Here is a 20,981-nt window from a genome sequence, read left to right as displayed (position 1 = left end):
TTCCCACCACCCTAATAAGAGTGGCTCAGTGTGCCTAAACTGTTTGTGCAAACAATGTGTTTATGCTGAACCCCTGCTTTCCTTCTGGGAGCCTGGAATCTGGATACCTGCCAGGTAGAGGGGCCTATGGGACCAATCTCCAATATAAAAACCCAGGCACTGAGGCTTTAATGAGCTTCTCTGGTTAGCAACACTTGACAGGTGTTGTCACAGTGTCTTGCTGGGGCAGGGGGTGGAGTAGGAAGTAAGCATGTCCTGCATAACTCTACTAGGAGAGGGCTCTTGGAAGCTCATGCCTGGCTTTCTCTGGATTTTGCCCCATGTGCCTTTTCCTTTTGCTGATTTTGCTTTGTATCCTTTCACTGTAATAAATCCTAGCCTTGTGTATGATTATATGCTGAGTCTGGCGAGTCCTCCTAGGGAATCATCAAACCTGGGGTCGGTCTTGGGGACCCTGCCACAGTTGGCAAGGAAAGGCCTCTCTGATGACGTAACATCTAAGCAGATGCTCCTTATGCTCAAGGAGCATAAGGACAAGCCACACGGACAGTCTGGGAAGAGCTCTGGGTACAGGTAACATGTCTGGGGAACAGCAGGGACATCAGTAGGGCTGGAGTGAAGTGAGCTTGGGGTAAGCAGGAGATGAAGTCAGAGGGGGGCCAAGGGAATGATCAGGTTGCTCAGAGGCAATGTAAGAACTTGGGCATGCATTGTGAGTGAGTCAAGAAGTCATTGGACAGTTTTGAGTATGAGAGTGATGTAGTGTAACAATTTAAAAATACAACTCTGGCTTTAGTATGAAGGAAAACAGTGGCTGGCGTGGGTGTAAGGGGAGAAGCATGGAGACCAGTGAGAAGGCAACTGGAAGAGCAAACGAGAGAGGTGGGAGCTTAGACTGGGGTGGTTTGTGGTGGTGAAAGTATCTGGTCCTTTGACTAGAGTAGAGAATGTGAATATGGAAACTCTAAATTGGCGTTTCCAACTAACTGTCAGAAACCCCCAGCATGGCATGCTTCTGCAAACTCTGACCCAAACATTCCTATTCCTTCTTCACAGAGGGCTTTCCCCTACAATCCTTTCTGACTCTTCTCTGTTAGAGGCACTACCATGTTGCCAGTCTAAGTTTGAACTCACAAAGTTGCCATGTCTTTCCCTGTCCCTCACCCCTCATACCCAGCTGTTGACCAAATCCTGCCCAACCTCCAGGTCTGGACTGCCATCACTTCGCATATGGATTGCCACAGTGCCTCCTAACTGGTCTCTATCTGTGTTGGTAAGGCTTCCTAGGAGGACCCCTCTCTTCCCAGGGTGTAGGTCTGTGTTGTCTAACACAATACCTGCAGATGACTCTGGAGCACCTGGAATGTGGCCAATCTAAGTTATGTGCTGTAAGTGTGAAATACACATCAGATTTTAAAGACTTTGTATAAAAATAGAATATAAAATATCTTGGTGATCTGTGGTATTGATTATAATATTAAAAACACTATATTTTGAATATGAGTTAAATAAAATGTTATTAAAATTAATTTCACATTTCTTTTTAAGTGTCTACTAGAAAACTTAAAATTATATATGTCACTTACACTGTATTTCTGGTGGACAGAACTGACCTAGATCCTTCCAAATAAGTGACATTTGAAAACAATATTGACTTTCTTTGGTCATCAGATTGTTTCCCCAAATTATCCCCCTACTGGTCTTAGTATCCTGGCAGATGCAATTTGACTGCTATAGCAGCAGTTTAACTGCAGAGACCAATGATACATCTGAAATACAGCCACATGACAAGCTTCTGGCTGTTCAAAAAGGATTGGTGGGGAGCTCCAGGCTTGTCTCACTGCCCGCCTGTGATGGGTTTGGGCAGCAAAGGCCCTAATCTGGGCTGTCTGATCTCTGCCTAGCCACTCCTGGCAACTGTCACACTAAATCCAGCTGGCCTCATGCAGTAACGGATGGGGAGGGCTTTCCCTGGGACAACCTGAGGCATCACAACACACATAGGATGAGTGCTGCTCATGCTCCACCTCTTGAGGCCAGCTGATAGAATTCAGTCCTTTCTTGGTCTTATTATTTATTTGTTTTTAAGAAAGGTCTAGCTCTGGGGACCCACAGTTATCGAAATAAAAGTCACTCTGCTTCTCTGCTGTCAATGTGTGCAGTACCCACTCTGAAGAGGTGACAGAAACCAGGAGAGAAACCATACCTTCTACAGCTACGATTCCCCCAACTTTTTTTCTTACCAGATCACAGAGGGAAGTGGATGTGGCATTAGGACTTGCGTTTTAAACTTACGTTCTTTGTGTCTGTGTGAAACTCTAATTACCTAGGAAATTATTCCCTGAAGCTGCTCCAGCTCCATATTTAGGAACTGAAAATTAGTTTTACTCTCTCCAAGCCACTTCTGCATACTGATGCCAGATTAATCCACTTCCAACACTGTCTTCTTCATGCTACCCCCTCCTTCCTACCCCTAAACCTTTAAGGTCTCCCACACCATCTTTGGGCTAAATAACAGAGTAGGCTTCTCCCCGGGCTTGGAACGCCGTCCTTCCTTCTCTTTGCCTAGTTTTTGCCCATTTCAGGTTCCCAGCTCTCTCTGAAGCTTTCACTGGCTCTCTAGTCATGAGCTCCACATTCCTTTGAGGCACTAACACAGATCCTGGATGCTCTCAGGACCAGCAATATCCACATCATCTGGCAACTTGTTCAGAAACACCAAATCTCACACCCCATCCTAGACCTACTGAATCAGAAACTCTGGGAGCAGGCCAGCAGTCTGTGCTTTAAAAAGCCCTCCAGGCGATTCCGGTTCTCACTGAGAACCACTGCACAGTAACATCTACTTAGGCTGCCTAGGTTCAAACCACAAGGTAGTGCTGCTCTCCAGCAAGTTAAACTCTCTGTGTCTCAGTTTCTTCAGCTGTAAAATGGGATAATAATAGTGCCTCCCTCACAAGGTTTTGTGAGGATTAAATTGATTTAAGTTTTAGAGTATAAGAGTGGGATTCTCCTGTTTAGAACCTTAATACACTAGCAATCCACTAGTGATCTTCCTAAGCAAGGTAGAACAACCATCCTTTCTCCTCTGATATGCTCTGCCCTGCATCACACCTGTTCTAAGGATTTCATTTTAGGGCTGGCCATTAAGAATCCTTTCTATGTCCCTTTTCATGGTGAGTTTGGCCATTTAAAAATGTATATAATCAGTTAAAAACTTAAGCAATAGAAAATTCTATTTTTTTAATGCAATGAACTTGTTTATTTCCATAAGATGGATAATTATCTATTGCTGGCCCTATTTTTAGAAGGAGGAAACTGAAGCATCTACAGTATATGTGATTTGTCTCCTGCTACTCACCAAGTTAGAGATAAAGGTGACATAAATCCTATGAAATCAATTTTTTAAAAAAAACCATTAAATCGTGTTAAATTTTGATAAGTATTTATCGAGCAACTTCTGGGTGCAAGGCACAAAAATATGGGGCAGGAGGTACAAAGACTAATAAGATATGTACCCTGGTTGAAGAAGTCTACAATCTTGTAGGGAAAAGGAGACACTGCTACATAAACACACTCACACAGACACACACACACACACACACACAGCAATATAGAATGTGAACCAGGTTTTCACAGGTACAAATAAAGTATGAGAAAGTTCAGAAGGAGACCAAAACAGGGGAAAGAAACTAATATTTATTAAATTTTAAATTATTAAGTTATTTTAATTTTAAATTATTAAATAGCCAGAAACTATTAATAGGCTCATTCCTTGATATATACTTTCTGATTTAAGCCTCACAGTAACCCAACAGGTTGTTGGGAGTTTTTTGTTTTGTTTACTTTTTGGTTTGGTTTTGTTTATCGATATCAAAGCCAAGATTCAGCAAACAGTCCAATGTTTCACTGTAACTAAGTATTGAGAGACGGGGTTCAAATTTAGGTCTGTCTGAAGAGGGAGAAAATACTTTCCTGTGGTATCAGGAAAGACTTCATAGATTTTCTGATCTTTTTTTTTTTATACCCATGATTTTGAGCCATTTTCGAGTCATCCATTCCTTCTGTAATCTGATAAAAGTATTTATCCTTTCTCACAAAAACACACATATGCACATAGAAACAAACACCTTCCAACAGTTTCAGAGTGTCCACAGATACCAAGAACCACTTTTCAGTACAGGTCATACCTGGTCAAAGAGAAATGATATTTCAGAAGTTAAACCACAAAAAAACTCTACAGACCTTAAGTTCCTTTAGTTCCATCCGCCTATCATTAATTTCTTTCTCCAGCTGAGCTTTTTCTACTTGCATAGCTCCAGCAGTTTGTCCATGCTGGCCCACCAGCTGCGTCATGTTCTCAATCTGCTGTCGCAGAATCTTGATCACCTTGTCCTTCTCTGTCATCTGCAGTTTGAAGGCCTCGCATTCTGTCTGCACATTTCTGAGTTGATCCCCTTCATTTTTCGAGTGTTGCAGCTCCTGCAACTTCAAGTTCACCTGGGAGCGGAGCTTTGTGATCTCTGCATTGTTAGCCTCGATGGCTCTCTCTTTTTCCTGGAGAGAAGTTGTCAGGTCCGATATTGCCCTCTCTGAGCTCTCCAGAGTCATTTTCTTGGCTGTCAACTCTTCTACTACTTTGCACAGCATCTCTTTGGTGGATTCAAGCTCAGCAGTCAAGGAGGATACTTTTTCTAGACTTTCATTCTTTCCTTGAATTGCTGCCACCTGATTGTTAAAGAAAAGAGAATTTCATAGATTTGGGAGGATAGGTATAGGCAACCTCAAGAGATACAAGTTAACTTAAAAGCATGAAATAATGAATTAGGCAATGTTTAGTAAGATCTTTTTTTTTTTTAAGAGATGGGGGTCTCACTATGTTCCCCAGGTTGGTCTTCTCAAATTCCCAGCCTTAAGTGGTCTCCTGCTTTGGCCTCCCAAAGTGCTGGGATTTCAGGGATGAGCCACTGTACCCAGCCATGTCTAGTTAAATTAACTCAATCATTTTGCTGTCAGAACTCTAGCTCTTATAACATATGTAAGACTGACATGCTAATTAGACCAGGGTGGAGAGGGCTTAATTAAATAATAAAGCTCCTCCACAATGGTGTTCTAGAGTGCAGTCTTGGGAAGTTTCCTCTGTGGATGTTTTCTGTACTGATTTAGATTAAGATAACCCTGGCAATGGGGGGAAGGGTGGTGGAATTTACAATAACTACCCCTTATTTTTAATTTCCTTCCAACTTTACCTTTAATTCTACCTCTGAGGAAAAAAATGAATAATGGCTTTTATCCACACACACATTCATATTCTCTGATTCTTGTTTGGAAAAGCTGAAAATTCTAACTTCCAGTTGGTCCTTTCATCTTTCTTCTTGCCCAGGTTAAGCCATAGAGTAGGTTAATGGCTTTGCCTGGGTCTAAGCCAAGACCAGTCCCTTGGTTTGCTTTCACATTCTGAGAAGCTTACACTTTTGTGGGATGCTTTTTATGTCCCTGTGGCAGTAACTGGCATTAGAACCATGTCTTCCTAGCACAGAAAGTACACTGCTATTAAGAAGGCAGTCTACGTTTTGCTATTGGTGGGTGCACCAGAATGGAATGCACTCATCAGTCTCAATCAGTGCTGAGGCTCAGGGAAAGAGAGGCAAGTCTCTTTTGGGAGAAAAATAAAGCAAAAAAATCTGTTGGAAACCTTCAACCCTGTTGCTCCTCAGGCTGCCCAATAATTTGATGCTTCTCTGCAGCAGAAATAAGCAATTATTAGGTTACCAATTTTTAGGTAAAAGTGAAAAGGCAGTTGGATAGGAGTTTAGTTTTTCAACAATGTACAAGTGAGATAAAGCTTGACACATTTAGTTTAATTAGTGGTTATATATATATATATATATATATGTAGGCCAGGCGCAGTGGCTCACGCCTGTAATCCCAGCACTTTGGGAGGCTGAGGTGGGCAGATCACGAGGCCAGGAGATCGAGACCATCCTGGCTAACATGGTGAAACCCCATCCCTACTAAAAATACAAAAAATTAGCTGGGCATGGTGGCACGTGCTTGTAATCCCAGCTACTTGGGAGGCTGAGGTAGGAGAATTGCTTGAACCCGGGAGGTGGAGGTTGCAGTGAGCCGAGATCGCGCCACTGCACTCCAGCCTGCGTGACAGAGGGAGATGCCATCTAAAAATAAATAAATAAATAAACAAAAAATGAAACAAAAAATAAGTATCAGGTTTTCATAAATTGCTCACAGAATCCATAGCTTTATTTTAGGAGCCATTTTAGGTCCATATATGATCAAAATAAAAAGCTCTATTTAGACATAAAATATATATTTCCCCCAGAGGAGACTGTTTGGCGATGGCACAGCCTATGCAGGCGCTGACCTGCTGCTCCATCTGGCCCTGACACTCGCTCTTCAAGGCCTTGAGCAGGGCTTCCAGGCGCTGCACCTCCATGTTCCGGTCGTCCAGTTCCCGCCGCAGGTGGTCAATGGTGATGCTGTTGCCTGTGTCTCGGTCCCACAGTCGCTTATTCTGCTCCTTCTCCAGACTCAGCTCCTTCTCCCTTTTGTGTAGATCAGCCTAAAAAAAGAGAGGAATGCTTTTCTCCTCCCTGCTATTAAATAATTAAGATAAAACATATTGTCTTTATATCATATTTGGAGTTTTTATGTGATTTCAGACACCTTTGATTTTGGAAAATGATTCCTTTTTAACGGCTTAACAGCAATTATTTCCAAGAAAAATAAGTTAACATTTTGCTTAAAATCTCTAGCATTACAAGTCTATCTCGAGGGACTAGACCTCAAATAATATACAACGAAAAGGAAAATACAGTAAATTTTAAAAGTCATCCTGTTTTTAAGTCTTGCATTTTCTAAGAAAGACATCATGCCTCACACCAAGTATGCTCCTATAATAAAGAAATGCTCAAAAGCATAAAGGAAAAATGATAAGTAAAGGAGAAATGGCAGAAGAGTGGCTGGTACTGGAATTGGAGTAGCATCTGGGCTGTGAATAGAATTACCTCCCTTTTCAGTCACTTAAAAAATACATAGTGTTGAATAGGAGCAAAAACTCTAGTCAGAGTAGTAAAAACAAAGATATACCTACACTCAAATGATGTAAGATCCAAGAGAAAGTTAAGACACAGACATAAGTAACTGGAAGTGGTTTTTCATTAAAGGGCCAAAGATAAGGAATAGCAGACAGAATCTCACTAAAGGGATCAAAATGCTTCAGGATAGTATTTGAGCTAGACCTGAAGATGCAGAGATTAGGAAGAAGCGAAAGGAAAGGGGCCTGTGTGTTTGCTTGGTGCACTGGGTCCAGGTAGAGAGAAAGGATTGGAAAGGTTAGCAGGGTGATGGATCATGAACAGTATTGAAAGGGAGGGTGTCTGACTTTACAGAGAAAGTAATTTTGAGTTGAAGAGTGACATCATCGGAGCTGTATTTTAGAGAGATGTATGCGGCAGAGGAGAAAAACTAGAGTTGGGAACATCAGAAAGGAGACTGTCATGCTTCAGGCAATGAGTAATGAGGGGTTGAACGAGGGGTGGTGATGGTAAGAATGAAAAGGGAGGCTAGGTTTGAGGATCTTTCAGACATTCAGTCTCCAAGATTTTCAAATTATACAGGAGAATACTGAAAAACATTCAAATGTTAGGTAAAGAACTGAAGAATTATGCCAAGGTTAAGAGCTTCTCTACACAGCTCTCAGTTCTATCCTTACCTCAGCTCATCAAACCCTTGTCAGCCTGCAAAGGATGGCTTTACCAGCAAAGAGCACCATTCCCTGGAATGGAGTTTGGCAAGCCGAGAAATTTATTCTGTTATACCACTAATACCACAAAGGGGGATTCCAAACATTTCCTTTCCTAAATTTCTCATCCTATAGTTCCTCTAACAGAGGACAGAGTTGCTTCGTTATGAGCACAATCATACTGTCCTTTTCTTTTAAAACAACTTCACCTAACCATCCATTCCAAATTTCTATATTCGCAATTTGTATGTGTTTTGAACGTTATTTGGCCTTAAAATGAACGTGTAACACTACTTCAATTTAAGGGAATATAGTATCTACTTGAAAGACTATGGCTATGTCAAGATCTCCTTCACCTAATACTGTAATAGCTCTGCTTAAGAAAAAAGTATATAGAATATCGTATTTTATATGCAAAACTTGAATTGTGTCTAAAATAATCTATTGCATGTATGCACAAATATTTTGTAAATTTGTAATTTTATAAAGGAAACAAGTTTTGTGATACATTTTGGTGAAAAACTTCCCAGAATTAGTCTTATTCATATTTTAAAACATAATCTTACCAACAGCTTTTGAAGTTGATCATCTAAATTTCCAGATTCCTGACTGAATTGATCACGCTCTGTCCGGGCTTCAGTTAGCTCTGAGTTGGCAAGGACTAACTGCTTTTCCAGCTCTTCTGTCTGAAAGGAAAGTACAAATTGAACAGTGTCTGATTATGACAGTGGGTAATATAAAATAAATATAGACTTTGGAAAACAAATGGTATTATTTTGAGAACAAAAATAAAAGTTTATTGTGAGGCCAGGTGCACTGGCTCACGCCTGTAATCCCAGCACTTTGGGAGGCCAAGGCGGGTGGATCACCAGAGGTCAGGATTTTGAGACCAGCCTGGCCAACATGGTAAAACCCCGTCTCTACTAAAAATACAAAAATTAGCCAGGCGTGGTGGTGGGCACCTGTAATCCCAGCTACTTGGGAGGCTGAGACAAGAGAATCGCTTGAACCCGGGAGGCGGAGGTTGCAGTGAGTCAAGATCGTGCCATTGCACTTCAGCCTGGGTGACAAAAGTGAAACTATATCTCAAAAAAAAAAAAAAGTGTATTGTGATGGGTCTTGTAAAGTTTTTTTTAAAGGAAATCTATGCTGAATTTAGCCAGGGAAATTAGACAAAATGAAATACTTAGTACTGTTGACTTTGGGAATTGCCTGTAATACATCTGTCTCCTGTTTTCATACTATTCAAGATTTATCTTCTGTGAAGACATGTTCTATAATTTGGTATTTAAGAAAGCTTGAGGGTTGGCACAGTGGCCCATGCCTGTAATCCGTTGGGAGGCCAAGGCAGGAGGATCCCTTGAGCCCAGGAATTCAAGACCAACCTAGGCAACATAGGGAGACCCCATCTCTACAAAAAATATTTTTTTAAAGGTTAGCTGGGCATGGTGGTGCACACCTGGGGTCCCAGCTACTTGGGAGGCTGAAGTGGGAGGACTGCTTGAGCCTGGGTGGTTAAGGCTGCAGTGAGCCATGATTGTGGCCATGCACTCCAGCCTGGGTGACAGAACAAAACTGTTTCAAAAAAAGGAAGCTTGATATGGCATAAATAATATGCTGCAGCGCCTACATAAATGAACTGTGTTATACTTAGAAGAGCTATTTTGCTTCAGAGTATCAAAGGTTCGGTAATAAAAGGCATTGAATATAAAAGAATGAATGGTAGCAAGTTATTAGCTATTGTCATTATTTTATAGCCACTACTTTTTTAAAGGATGAATTTATATGTATTTATATTTACAGTTGGACAATTTATGTAACCATTCTAACCCTCATTTTGTTAAACTATTAATATAAAATGGGAATAAAAGTACCAATTTTAGAGGATGTTAAAGTGCATTTTATTCTGACAAGGCAGCTGTTTGATCTGTTTGAATATGCATTTCTATGACACGTGCCATAAAGTGCATCACTGTTAATAGCATAGCATTTCTATAGTTCTTTTTTTTTTTTTTGAGATGGAATCTCACCCTGTTGCCCAGGCTGGAATGCAATGGCACCATCTTGGCTCACTGCAACCTCCGCCTCCCAGGTTCAAATGATTCTTCTGCCTCAGCCTCCCAAGTAGCTGGGATTACAGGTGCCCACCACCACGCCCAGATAATTTTTGTATTTTTAGTAGAGATGGGGTTTCGCCATGTTGGCCAGGCTGGTCTGAAACTCCTGACCTCAGGTGATCCACCAGCCTCGGCCTCCCAAAGTGCTGGGATTATAGGCGTGAGCCACCGCACCCGGCCTCTATAGTTCTTTATGTCTAGGTTCAGCGTATGCTAAGAGGCTAGGATCTCAGACTGTGGAGACTAAGGGTTTAGATTTTAGCTGAGCCACACAATATCATAACTTAAATAATAAGATATTAAAACAATGAGAACATGTTGATACTTAGTTATATGGTGATATCTTAACTTTAACTAGGTATCTACATTACTATTTTATCATCTACTTTCTAGTAATAGGGAATCTTTCATGTCTGCATAAATGCTACATATTCCTTCTTACCTTTAAGGTGTCTATTTAGTAGGTTTCCAATCTACTGTCAATAATAAAACCTGGTTTGGATGATGTACTATGATAAAACTTTCTTAACTAGAGAACATATGACTAAGACTTTTTCTTGAGAACTTTCTAGTTTTACTATTTATTATTTATTTTTAAAGATCTTCACTTATTCCACACATATTGAATTATATTATCTATACATACATATACACGTCTCTCTTTAATAATAATCATAAATAATAGAAGTTATATATATACCCACATATACATATATGACTAAGAAAGTACTAATATAGGACTATCAGTTTCCCATTTACCTACAGAAATCAGAGTATAGACTTTAATATTTATATTGGCTATATTCCTAAACTGACTTTGTATCTGGCTGCATGCTATGTATAAAAAGTATTTCACAAGAATTAAGTACACATAAAATATTAGATTACTGTCTAAAATGTATTCCTAGACTCTAATAATCTAATAAAGAAGTACTTTCCAGGAGGCTGAGGTGGGAGGATCACTTGAGGCCAGGAGTTCGAGACTAGCCTGGGCAGCATAGTGAGACCCCATCTCTACAAAAATAAAAATAAAATTAGCCTGGCATGGTGGTGCATGCCTGTAGTTTTGGCTAGTCAGGAGGCTGAGCTGGGAGGATCGCTTGAGCCTGGGAGTTTGAAGCTGTAATGAGTCATGATTGTGTCACTGCACTCCAGCCTTGGCAACAGAGTTAGACACTCTCTTAAAAAAAACAAAAAAGCACTTCTTGTGCTCCTTTTGGGGCATATACAGGAAAAGAAATGAAAAAGCCCCACAAAAATTCAAGCTCTGTAACACAGGTTACTTTCCAAGAAAAATGAATGAACAATATCAATTGATAAAATCTCTTCACTTTTATTATTATCAGGATAGACTAAATCAGTACACACTTAGTAAATACTTCAGGGTATTTACTAAGTAAGGGGAAGAACCACAAACTTTACTGTTACACAGTTATCATGTTTGCCTGGCAAGGAATGGGTACATGAACACGATCCGAGAAGCAGTATGATCAGGCAAAGAGCCAAACACTTTAGGTTCTTGTCTAGTTTCTGTTACATAACTTCTCTGTGTTTCCATTTTTTTTCATCTGTAATTGGAAAGAGTATTCTAGATGATCTCTCATGTTCCTTTCAATTCTAATACTTTTTTCCACGAGAACAGTATTAATAAAGCTGAAACAATTTATTTTCCACCTGTCTTTTGAGCTATAAATTTAACAAGAACATTTCCAATTTGAATTAATCATACGATTAAAATAAATGTTTTCTACTCCTAGCCTGGCATAAACCATTTCTATCCTTGAGCAAAGAAAATAATTTGTATATATGCTTTAAAAGCTTAAATTAAGATTTTCTCTTTTGTCTGCTTTCACTTAAAAAAAAACTTCTGGATAATCATTTCATAACATCAAACTTGACATGAGACCAAATTAAAAAAAGAAAGAAAAAGAAACGAGCCAAGTCTTATCTTTCCATCTGTTTATTAAGTATAAGAAGTTCCTCCAGCCCCCTGCAGGAACATTTGTTTTGTAGTTGTCAGTACTGACTCAGCTGCTATAGGTCTGCTTTTACCTTTCACTTTTTAGAGTAAAAACATTTATATTAATCAAAAAGATAAATAGAGAGTGAAAGGGAAAACCATTGAAGTAGCAGCTGAGTTGATATAAACAGCTGTAAAAAACACTATAAAGAAAAGCCTTTTAAAATATCCAGAATAGCCGGGCGCAGTGGCTCACGCTTGTAATCCCAGCACTTTGGGAGGCCGAGGCGGGCGGATCACGAGGTCAGGAGATGGAGACCATGGTGAAACCCCGTCTCTACTAAAAAATACAAAAAAAATTAGCCGGGCATGGTGGCGGGCGCCTGTAGTCCCAGCTACCTGGAGAGGCTGAGGCAGGAGAACGGCGTGAACTCGGGAGGCGGAGCTTGCAGTGAGCCGAGATTGTGCCACTGCACTCCAGCCTGGGCGACAGAGCAAGACTCCGTCTCAAAAAATAAAATAAAATAACATAAAATAAATAAATAAAATAAAATAAAATATCCAGAATAAATACTGACATCTGAGATGTATTAAAGATTTTTTCTTTTTCTTTTATTTTTATGTAGTAGCACCGGTTTTCCCTTTCACCATCTATGAATGCACTTTTTGGTTTGGATCACTGGACAAATGAGTATTGGGATTTCATTCTAATCTCACATTGATTTTAGAGATATTGCCAATCATATAAAATCACACGAGGTTTGGTTTGTCTGTTGGTGGTGGTGTTTTCTGTTTTTCTGTGCTCTAAAAGACACAGCTATGGCATAATAAGGGATGCTACAGGCCAGCATGGCGGTGCATTGGCAGAACTATGCAGAGATTTGCACAGAATCTTCCTGCACAGTATATAGCTCCAGCCAGTGCTACTAAATCATCACTTTTTTAATACAAAATTCAGCCGCAACTGCTTTCAAAGTAGTAAAAATAAACGTTGAATCAACATCATGAGATATTTTTGTTGTCAAAAAGCGAAAGTTAAGAGTAAAGCCAAATCTACAGAGCCAATAGTGACAGCTTCTACTGGTCCAAATTCGTAAAGGGGAATTCTGGAGGTTCTCCTAAAATGGAAAGAGAAAAATAGAAAACAGCATTACAGTAAAACACTTTTGTAAGCTACAAAAGCTACATCTCACATTTTTTTGAAGTACAATTTCTATGTTCACCAGCATAAAATAATTGTGTTAATCTGAAGAGAAATATCAACTTCCAAAACAAGTTTTCTCTTAATTTATGCATTCTAGTTGGAAAAGTTTTGTTTAGACCTGCCATGTCATCAATTTTTAAAAATAGAAACACTTTTTAAAATGAAGAAATCTGGCTGGGCACGGTGGCTCACGCTTGTAATCCCAGCACTTTGGGAGGCCGAGGCGGGCGGATCACGAGGTCAGGAGATCGAGACCGCGGTGAAACCCGGTCTCTACTAAAAATACAAAAAAATTAGCCGGGCGTGGTGGTGGGCGCCTGTAGTCCCAGCTACTCAGAGAGGCTGAGGCAGGAGAATGGCGTGAACCCGGGAGGCAGAGCTTGCAGTGAGCCGAGATTGCGCCACTGCACTCCAGCCTGGGCGACAGAGTGAGACTCCATCTCAAAAAAAAAAAAAAAAAAAGAAGAAATCTGACCTTGGGAGAAAATACTAATACTGCCCCTCATAAAACATGTTGATGTTTAATATCAACACATCTTTATTTGTTTCCTTTCACACAAACCTCACTTTTTTTTTTTTTTGAGACAGGGTCATACTCTGTTGCCCAGGCTAAAGTGAGTGGTGTGATCATGGCTCACTGCAGCCTCAATCTCCCAGCCTCAAGCTATCCTCCCATCTTAGCCTTTCTAGTAGCGAGTGCTACAGGCACACGCTACCATGCCCAGCTAACTTATTATTTTTGCTTTTATTTTTGTAGAGACAGAGTCCCACTATGTTGCCCAGGCTTGTCTCAAGCTCCTGGGCTCAAGTGATCCTCCTGTCTCAGCCTTCCAAAGTGCTGGGATTATGGGTGTAAGCCACTGCACCTGGCCATGAACCTCCCTTTTAATCACAGCTTTTATGTATTATTTCCTTTGATATTTTTCCTTGTTGTTATTTGAATAGTATAAACTGAAATATGCACTGAAGCAACAGAGAAAAAATAGATTTTAAGGTTTTAATAGGCGTTAGCAATGTCGTCATATGAAAATGAAAAATTAAGCAGAATAATTTGTGTTTTTAGATTTTATATTCAATTCATTATAACAAAAACATTTTATAACAATACAATTTTTTATGATCCCAGGTGAAATCCTTGTTATTAACTTGTTTGATTTTCCTTGCTCAGCTACACCATGTAATTAATGTCACTTTATGCCAGAGTGTACTTAGCTGTATTTACATGGCAGTGTAATCTCTCAGCGCTCCCTGACGAAACCAAAGGGAGTTACTGTTAAGACAGTCTAGTTAACCATCAACTAGGTGCCAACTCTATTTAGGATCACTGTGGTGTATTATAAATCTCAGTGATTTATTAAAACTAATGAAGCTGATATGCCCTCCTTATTTCCGTTAGCTATTTACTATTTAAGACTGTCAAAATTCTTGCTCAGCCACTATTTACATTAGAGCAAAATAAGAGAATGATTCTAATATCATGTTTGTACCTATATGACCCCAAAACATTCATGTAAAAAGCTTGCAGTCATTCATCTGGATCTCGTGCTTCTACAATGCCAAAGATTTAAATGCTTATAAAAGCTTAGAAATTCTTTTTATGCATTTTAGATGGATATTTCAGTATTTGTGAAAAAATTTCCCAATATGTCCAAATCAGCATGATACTATAATTGGACCAAATGCAAATTAGCAAACAATGCGTGAGGCTTCTAAAAGGATAATTTTTCCAAACAACAGTATAATGGAAAGCTATAGCAGTTACCAATCATGTAAGAAACCACAGGTGAGTTGAGATTTATTTAGTACTTTGCGGCTTTTCAAAAAGTTTGTCAATAGACAATGAGTATTTAATGTTTCCAAAATGATTTGTGATTATTCATGAATATGCATTATTATATTGGACTGTGACACAACAGCTCTCTTATTTCCTCTCTCACTGTCAGATTGTCAGCTCTCACTTCTGCCAGAGTGCCTACCTCCACTAGACCCAAGTGAAAAAGCACCCTCCCACCCCATGGTGCACTGAAATCAGCCCCTCCTGCTGTTGTCCGCAGGGTGTGGTCATGACCTTTTGGTATAGGCTTGGTCTGCCCAGACTGGGGTGGACATTCCTGCTATCAATCATCAGGGGAAAAGCTTGTCCTGAGAAAAGAAACTAGAACACAAAAAGCAGGCTTCAGAGAGGCAGAGAAAAGCTTATGTTCCTCTCCGACCTTTTGTTTGTTGAGTGTACCCTTTAAGCAGTCTAAGGTCCCTTAAGGTTGCTCAGAGATGACACTGGTTGAAAGAACATTGCCACAAGGATTTAGGTTAAGGGTTATGCAAAGAGGTTTACAAAAGGAGGCAGTGTTATTCAAACGCAACCCCCCAATAAATTATGAAATCAATTTAGTGAGCTTCAAATCAGCATCTGAAGAGAACAGAAAATAGCTGGCATCACATGTAATAGGAGTAAATATTGTTTTATGAATCTTGCTTCAGTTGCATGTGTGTATTGGATCATAAGATGAACTATATTTCTTACTGTGAGTAGCAATGGAAAATATTTGGAAGACACTGCTGTAAAGGACCCACGTCTATAACTGAGATTATACAGTTTCATGTTACTCTCTATGGCTTAGACTCTAGTAAAGTCACGTCTAAATTCCATCCTTATCTTAGCTTTGATAAAGGTTGAGGTATCTTATTTCCATGCTCGAACCAAGTAGAAACAGCCCCCTCCTGTGGCCAGCTGGAGTGATAGAGGTAATTAAAATGAAGGGGTGCCCAAAAAAGGGCAAATGTCTGGAAGAATTCGTGCTGCAATATATGGAGCTTTCCTCCATGTACTGTTACCCTACAGAATTGGTTTCATTCTATAAAGGGAGTATGGCAGCTTCCTTATACTCTATTTCTTCTAACCTACTGCTCCAAATAGCTAAGGTGTGAGAAACTGACTACAAGTGACAGAACCGTATGTAAATTGTTTCTGCATGGCTATCTAAGGGTCTCTTATAGGTAGGATGACTAAATATAGACTTTAACTTCCAAATAGGGACACTATGGAGATGGGAGGTAGCATTCATAAAACAGGACACTGGGCTAGCAAGTGTAAACCGAGACTGTCCCAGGCAAGCAGCCTTGGGTGATCACCCTTCTCACAGGGAATGAAGACCACCACTCCTCTTAATGGCAGCTCCTTGTTTGTTTTTTAGGGTCTTACTGTTTTACAAATGGCTGAAATGAGCAAAAACCTAAACTCTGGATAAACAGATGACAATGATACTGAATAGCTTCTCTTTAGCTATGGAAAGTGAAAGAAAAAAAACAGAATATCAAATATTAATTAATGTAGTTTTAAAATGAATTACATGATGATGAGAGATGAAGACTTATCCTTCTAATTAATTTTTATGTAATTAATTCATTTAATTAATCTTAAAGTTAATTCAGTTTGGTAGCTTTACAATGATTAAGAGTTAGGAGTTGAAGTAAGAGAGGAGGTAGGCCCCAAAAATATTGAGTAGCAGGGGGATATGGTTGGTATGGAAGTATTTGCTAAAGGTTAGCTAAGTAAAAATAATTAAGATAGTCTTATTTTTTAATGTGTTTTTTAGAAACTTACTTGAACTATGCAAAAAATGTTTTGCTAAGAATGAATCAGAGTATACAATTTAAATAAAAATAGTTTATAAATAGTTTAAAATATAATTTAGCATGCTCTTACTCCAGCTTATAAACTGCTTTTAATTTGAAATTACTTTGATTCCTTATTTTCAAATAAACTATTAATAATATAATATTGATTCTGGATATTATAGTCTCTAGAAGCGGAACAGCAAAACCTAAACTCACCTTGTCTTCATACATCCTTTTGGCTTCCCTTAATTCAGAATGTAGCTGAGAAACAGTAGATTCCAGATCGCTGAGCTGACGCATATACATAGAGTTTTGGTTTCTTGCTTGCTCTCTAAGAAGAGTTTAGAAGGGGAATAAATGCAAATAGCAAACTAAGAATAAGAGTAACACCTGAGTATTCTAGCTTTTTGACACTACAACTAGTTATTTTATATGGCATTATTAAGCCAATAGTCTTTTATTTTCCAAAACTGACTCTCAAAAGCTTCAGCTCAAATATATTGTAAACTGCTGAAGCTGGGTGACAGCTGTACGGGAGTGCATTACACTATTTTCTCTCTGCTTTTGTATATGATAGAAAATGTCCATATAAAAAGTTTTTTGGTTTTTTTTTGATATGGAGTCTTGCTCTGCAGCCCAGGCTGGAGTACAGTGGCGCAATCTCGGCTCACTGCAAGCTCCGCCTCCCAGGTTCAGGCCATTCTCCTGCCTCAGCCTCCCAAGTAGCTGGGACTACAGGCGCCTGCCACCACGCCTGGCTCATTTTTTGTACTTTTAGTAGAAACGGGGTTTCACCATGTTAGCCAGATGGTCTCAATCTCCTGACCTCATGATCCGCCTGCCTCGGCCTCCCAAAGTGCTAGGATTACAGGCATGACATATAAAAAGTTTTAACATACAACTCAAATAAAATTATTTATATGCATATGCATACATTGTATTTATATATATTCATATATATTACACACACACACACACACACACACACACACACACACAGAGATATGCTTTGGCTCTGTGTCCCCACACAAATCTCATGTCAAATTGTAATCCCCACATGTCAGGGGAGGGACCTGGTGGGAGGTGATTGGATCATGGGGGCAGACTTCTCCCATGTTGTTCTCATGATAGTGAGTGAGTTCTCACAACATCTGATGGTTTAAAATTAAGGCACTTCCCCCCTTTCCTGCTCCACCATGGTAAGATGTGCTTGCTTTCCCCATGATTGAGGGTTTCCTGAGGCCTCCTAGTCATGATTCCTGTTAAGCCTGTGGAACTGTGAGTCAACTAAGCTTCTTTTCTTCATAAATTACCCAGTCTTGGGTAGTTCTTTATAGTAGTGTAAGAATGGATTAATACAGAAAACTGGTACCAGGAGAGTGGGGCACTGCTATAACGATACCTGAAAATGTGAAAGTGAATTTGGAACTAGGTAACAGGCAGAGGTTGGAACAGTTTGGAGGGATCAGAAGAAGACAGAAAGATGAAGGAACGTCTGGAACTTCCTAGAGACTTGTTGAATGGTTGTGACCAAAATGCTGATAGTGATATGGACAAAGAGTCCAGGCTGAGGTGGTCTCAGATGGAGATGAGGAACTTCTTGGGAACTGGAGTAAAGATCACTCTCACTATGCTTTAGCAAAGAGACTGGTAGCATTTTGCCCCTGCCCTAAAGATCTGTGAAACTTTGATCTTGACAGAGATGATTCAGGGTGTCTGGCAGAAGAAATTTCTAAGCAGCAAAGCATTCAAGATGTCACTTGACTGTTTCTGAAAGCATACAGTCATATGTATTCACAAAGAGATGGTCTGAAATTGGAACTTGTGTTTAAAAGGGAAGCACAGTGTAAAAGTTTGGAAAATTTGCAGCCTGACCATGTGGTGGAAAAGAAAAACCCATTTCCTGGGGAGAAATTCAAGCTGCCAGCTGCAGAAATTTGCATAAGTAAAGAAGAGGTGCAAGACAATGGGGAAAATGTCTCTGGGGCATGTCAGAGATCTTTAGGCAGCCCCTTCCATCACTGGCCTGGTGACCTGGGAGGAAAAAATGGTTTTGTGAGCCAGGGCCCTCTCTACCACTCTGTGCATCCTCAGTACATGGCACCCTGTGTCCCAGCTGCTCCAGCTCCAGCCATGGCTAAGATGGGCCAAGGTACAGCTCAGGCTGTTGCTTCAGAGGGTGCAAGCCCCAAGACTAAGCAGCTTCCACATGGTGTTGAGCCTGCAGGTGCACAGAAAGCAAGAGTTGAGGTTTGGAAACCTCTGCCTAGATTTCATAGCATGTATGGAAATGCCTGGATGTCCAGGCAGACATCTGCTGCAGGAGTAGAGCCCTCATGGAAAACCTCTACGAGGGTAATGTGGAGGGGAAATGTGGGGTTGGAACCCCCACACAGAGTCCCCACTTGGGCACTGCTTAGTGGAGCTGTGAGAAGAGGGCCACTACCCTCCAGACCCCAGAATGGTAGATCTACAGGCAGCTTGCACTGTGCACGTGGAAAAGCTACAGGCACTCAGTGTAGCCTGTGAAAGCAGCCACGGAGACTGTACAATGCAGAGCAACAGGGGCAGAGCTGCCCAAGGCCTTGGGAGCTCCACCTTGCATCAGTGTGCCCTGGATGTGAGACATAGAGTCAAAGGAGATTATTTTAGAGCATTAAGATTTAATGACTGCCCAGCTGGATTTTGGACTTGCATGGGGCTTGTAGCCCCTTTGTTTTGGCCTATTTTTCCCATTTGGAATAGGAGCATTTACCCAATGCCTGTAACCCAATTTTATCTTGGAAATAACAAACTTGTTTTTTATTTTACAGGCTCATAGGTAGAAGGGACTTACTTTGTCTCAGATGAGACTTTGGACTGGATTTCTGAGTTAATGCTTAAATGAGTTAAGACTGGGGGACTGTTGAGAAGGGATAATTGTATTTTTTTTTTTTTTTTTTTTTTTGAGATGGAGTCTTGCTCTGTCACCCAGGTTGCAGTGCAGTGGCGCTATCTCGGCTCACTGCAAGTCTGCCTCCTGGGTTAACACCATTCTCCTGCCTCAGCCTCCTGAGTAGCTGGGACTACAGGCACCCACCACCACGCCCAGCTAATTTTTTGTATTTTTAGTGGAGACAGGGTTTCACCGTGTTAGCCAGGATGGTCTCGATGTCCTGACCTCATGATCTGCCTGCCTCAGCCTCCCAAAGTGCTGGGAATACAGGTGTGAGCCACCATGCCCAGCCAATAATTGTATTTTAAAATGTGAGAAGGACATGATATTTGGGAGATTACAAATCTGAATTGTAATCACCATGTGTCAGGGGAGGGGCCTGGTGGGAGGTAACTGGATCATGGGGACAGATTTCCCCCATGCTTTTCCCATGATAGTGAGTGAGTTCTCACGAGATCTGATGGTTTAAAAGTGTGGCACATCCCCATTCTCTCTCTCTCTTGCTTTGCCATGGTATGATGTGCTGGCTTCCCTTTGCTTTCCATCATAATTGTAAGTTTCCTGAGGCCTCCCACTCATGACTCCTGTTAAGCCTGTGGAACTATGAGTCAATTAAACCTCTTTTCTTCATAAATTACCCAGTCTCGGGTAGTTCTTTATAGCAGTGTAAGAATGGACTAATACAAATACGTAAAACAGCCAATCCCAGGAGCCCCAAGTACTTGCAAAAATACTTCTTATATGGTCAGATAATATTACCTATGTTACGTAATATTTCCTGTTCATTTAAATGTTAGAAAAAAGTTTCACTTTCTTATGAAATCTTACTAAGTAAATTCTAAAAGATTATAGAACAGAAAGTTAATGAAAATAGTATCTTTAAAATGAAGATGAATGACTAACAGTTTCAAACCACATACTGAATGATTTCCATTTGACTCTGGATACTATTGGCTTGGCTTCGAGCACTGCTAGTTTTCTCAGTAAGTGCTGTTATTTCAACTTCACGTTCACTTATTAACTGCTCAATCCTATAAAAAAAAAAGTGGTGATTGTTATTTGATACAGAAGATTTTCCTGACTATGAATTATTTTAAAAATTAATGATTTTCAATACTCTCAAATTTAGTATTTTGCTTTGCTTTTGTATATGCTACTCTTTTAATAACAAGTGTCTACAAAAAGTCCAAAATCTTTTATCCAAATCTTTTGGGAGTCAGCTAGTTTTGGAATTCAGAATTTTTTTTATTTTACAATGGTAATAAATTGCAAGTACTATATATTATATGACACCCCCAGTGAGATCTAGGGAAGTGTCCCATTAACTAAACATATTATGAATGCAACAATTTATAAGTATTCACACTAAATCATAGACTATGGGA

The 20,981-nt window shown here is 40.0% G+C and overlaps 1 protein-coding gene across 8 annotated transcripts in view; it reads right to left on the bottom strand.

Annotated features, from left to right (window-relative positions):
• The window catches only part of CCDC158 (coiled-coil domain containing 158), a 106,896-nt gene that overhangs the window by 49,068 nt on the left and 36,847 nt on the right, over nt 1-20,981 (bottom strand). For all 8 annotated transcript variants that reach the window (XR_008660767.2, XM_055297261.2, XM_055297260.2 and 5 more), the window contains 5 exons: nt 20,517-20,627; nt 16,878-16,992; nt 8,329-8,448; nt 6,383-6,580; nt 4,246-4,728 (listed from right to left, as the gene is read on the bottom strand). Coding sequence is in view for 7 of the 8 variants with exons in the window: in XM_055297261.2 (XP_055153236.2) it covers nt 4,246-4,728; nt 6,383-6,580; nt 8,329-8,448; nt 16,878-16,992; nt 20,517-20,627 (1,027 nt within the window). In the remaining variant the exon portion in view is untranslated. The remainder of the gene's footprint in view (nt 1-4,245; nt 4,729-6,382; nt 6,581-8,328; nt 8,449-16,877; nt 16,993-20,516; nt 20,628-20,981) is intronic.

The sequence above is a fragment of the Symphalangus syndactylus genome, chromosome 10 (assembly GCF_028878055.3).
Source record: "Symphalangus syndactylus isolate Jambi chromosome 10, NHGRI_mSymSyn1-v2.1_pri, whole genome shotgun sequence".
NCBI lineage: Eukaryota > Metazoa > Chordata > Mammalia > Primates > Hylobatidae > Symphalangus > Symphalangus syndactylus.
The sequence above is the reverse complement of the archived record's forward strand: the minus strand, read 5'-3'. Positions and strand labels throughout refer to the sequence as shown.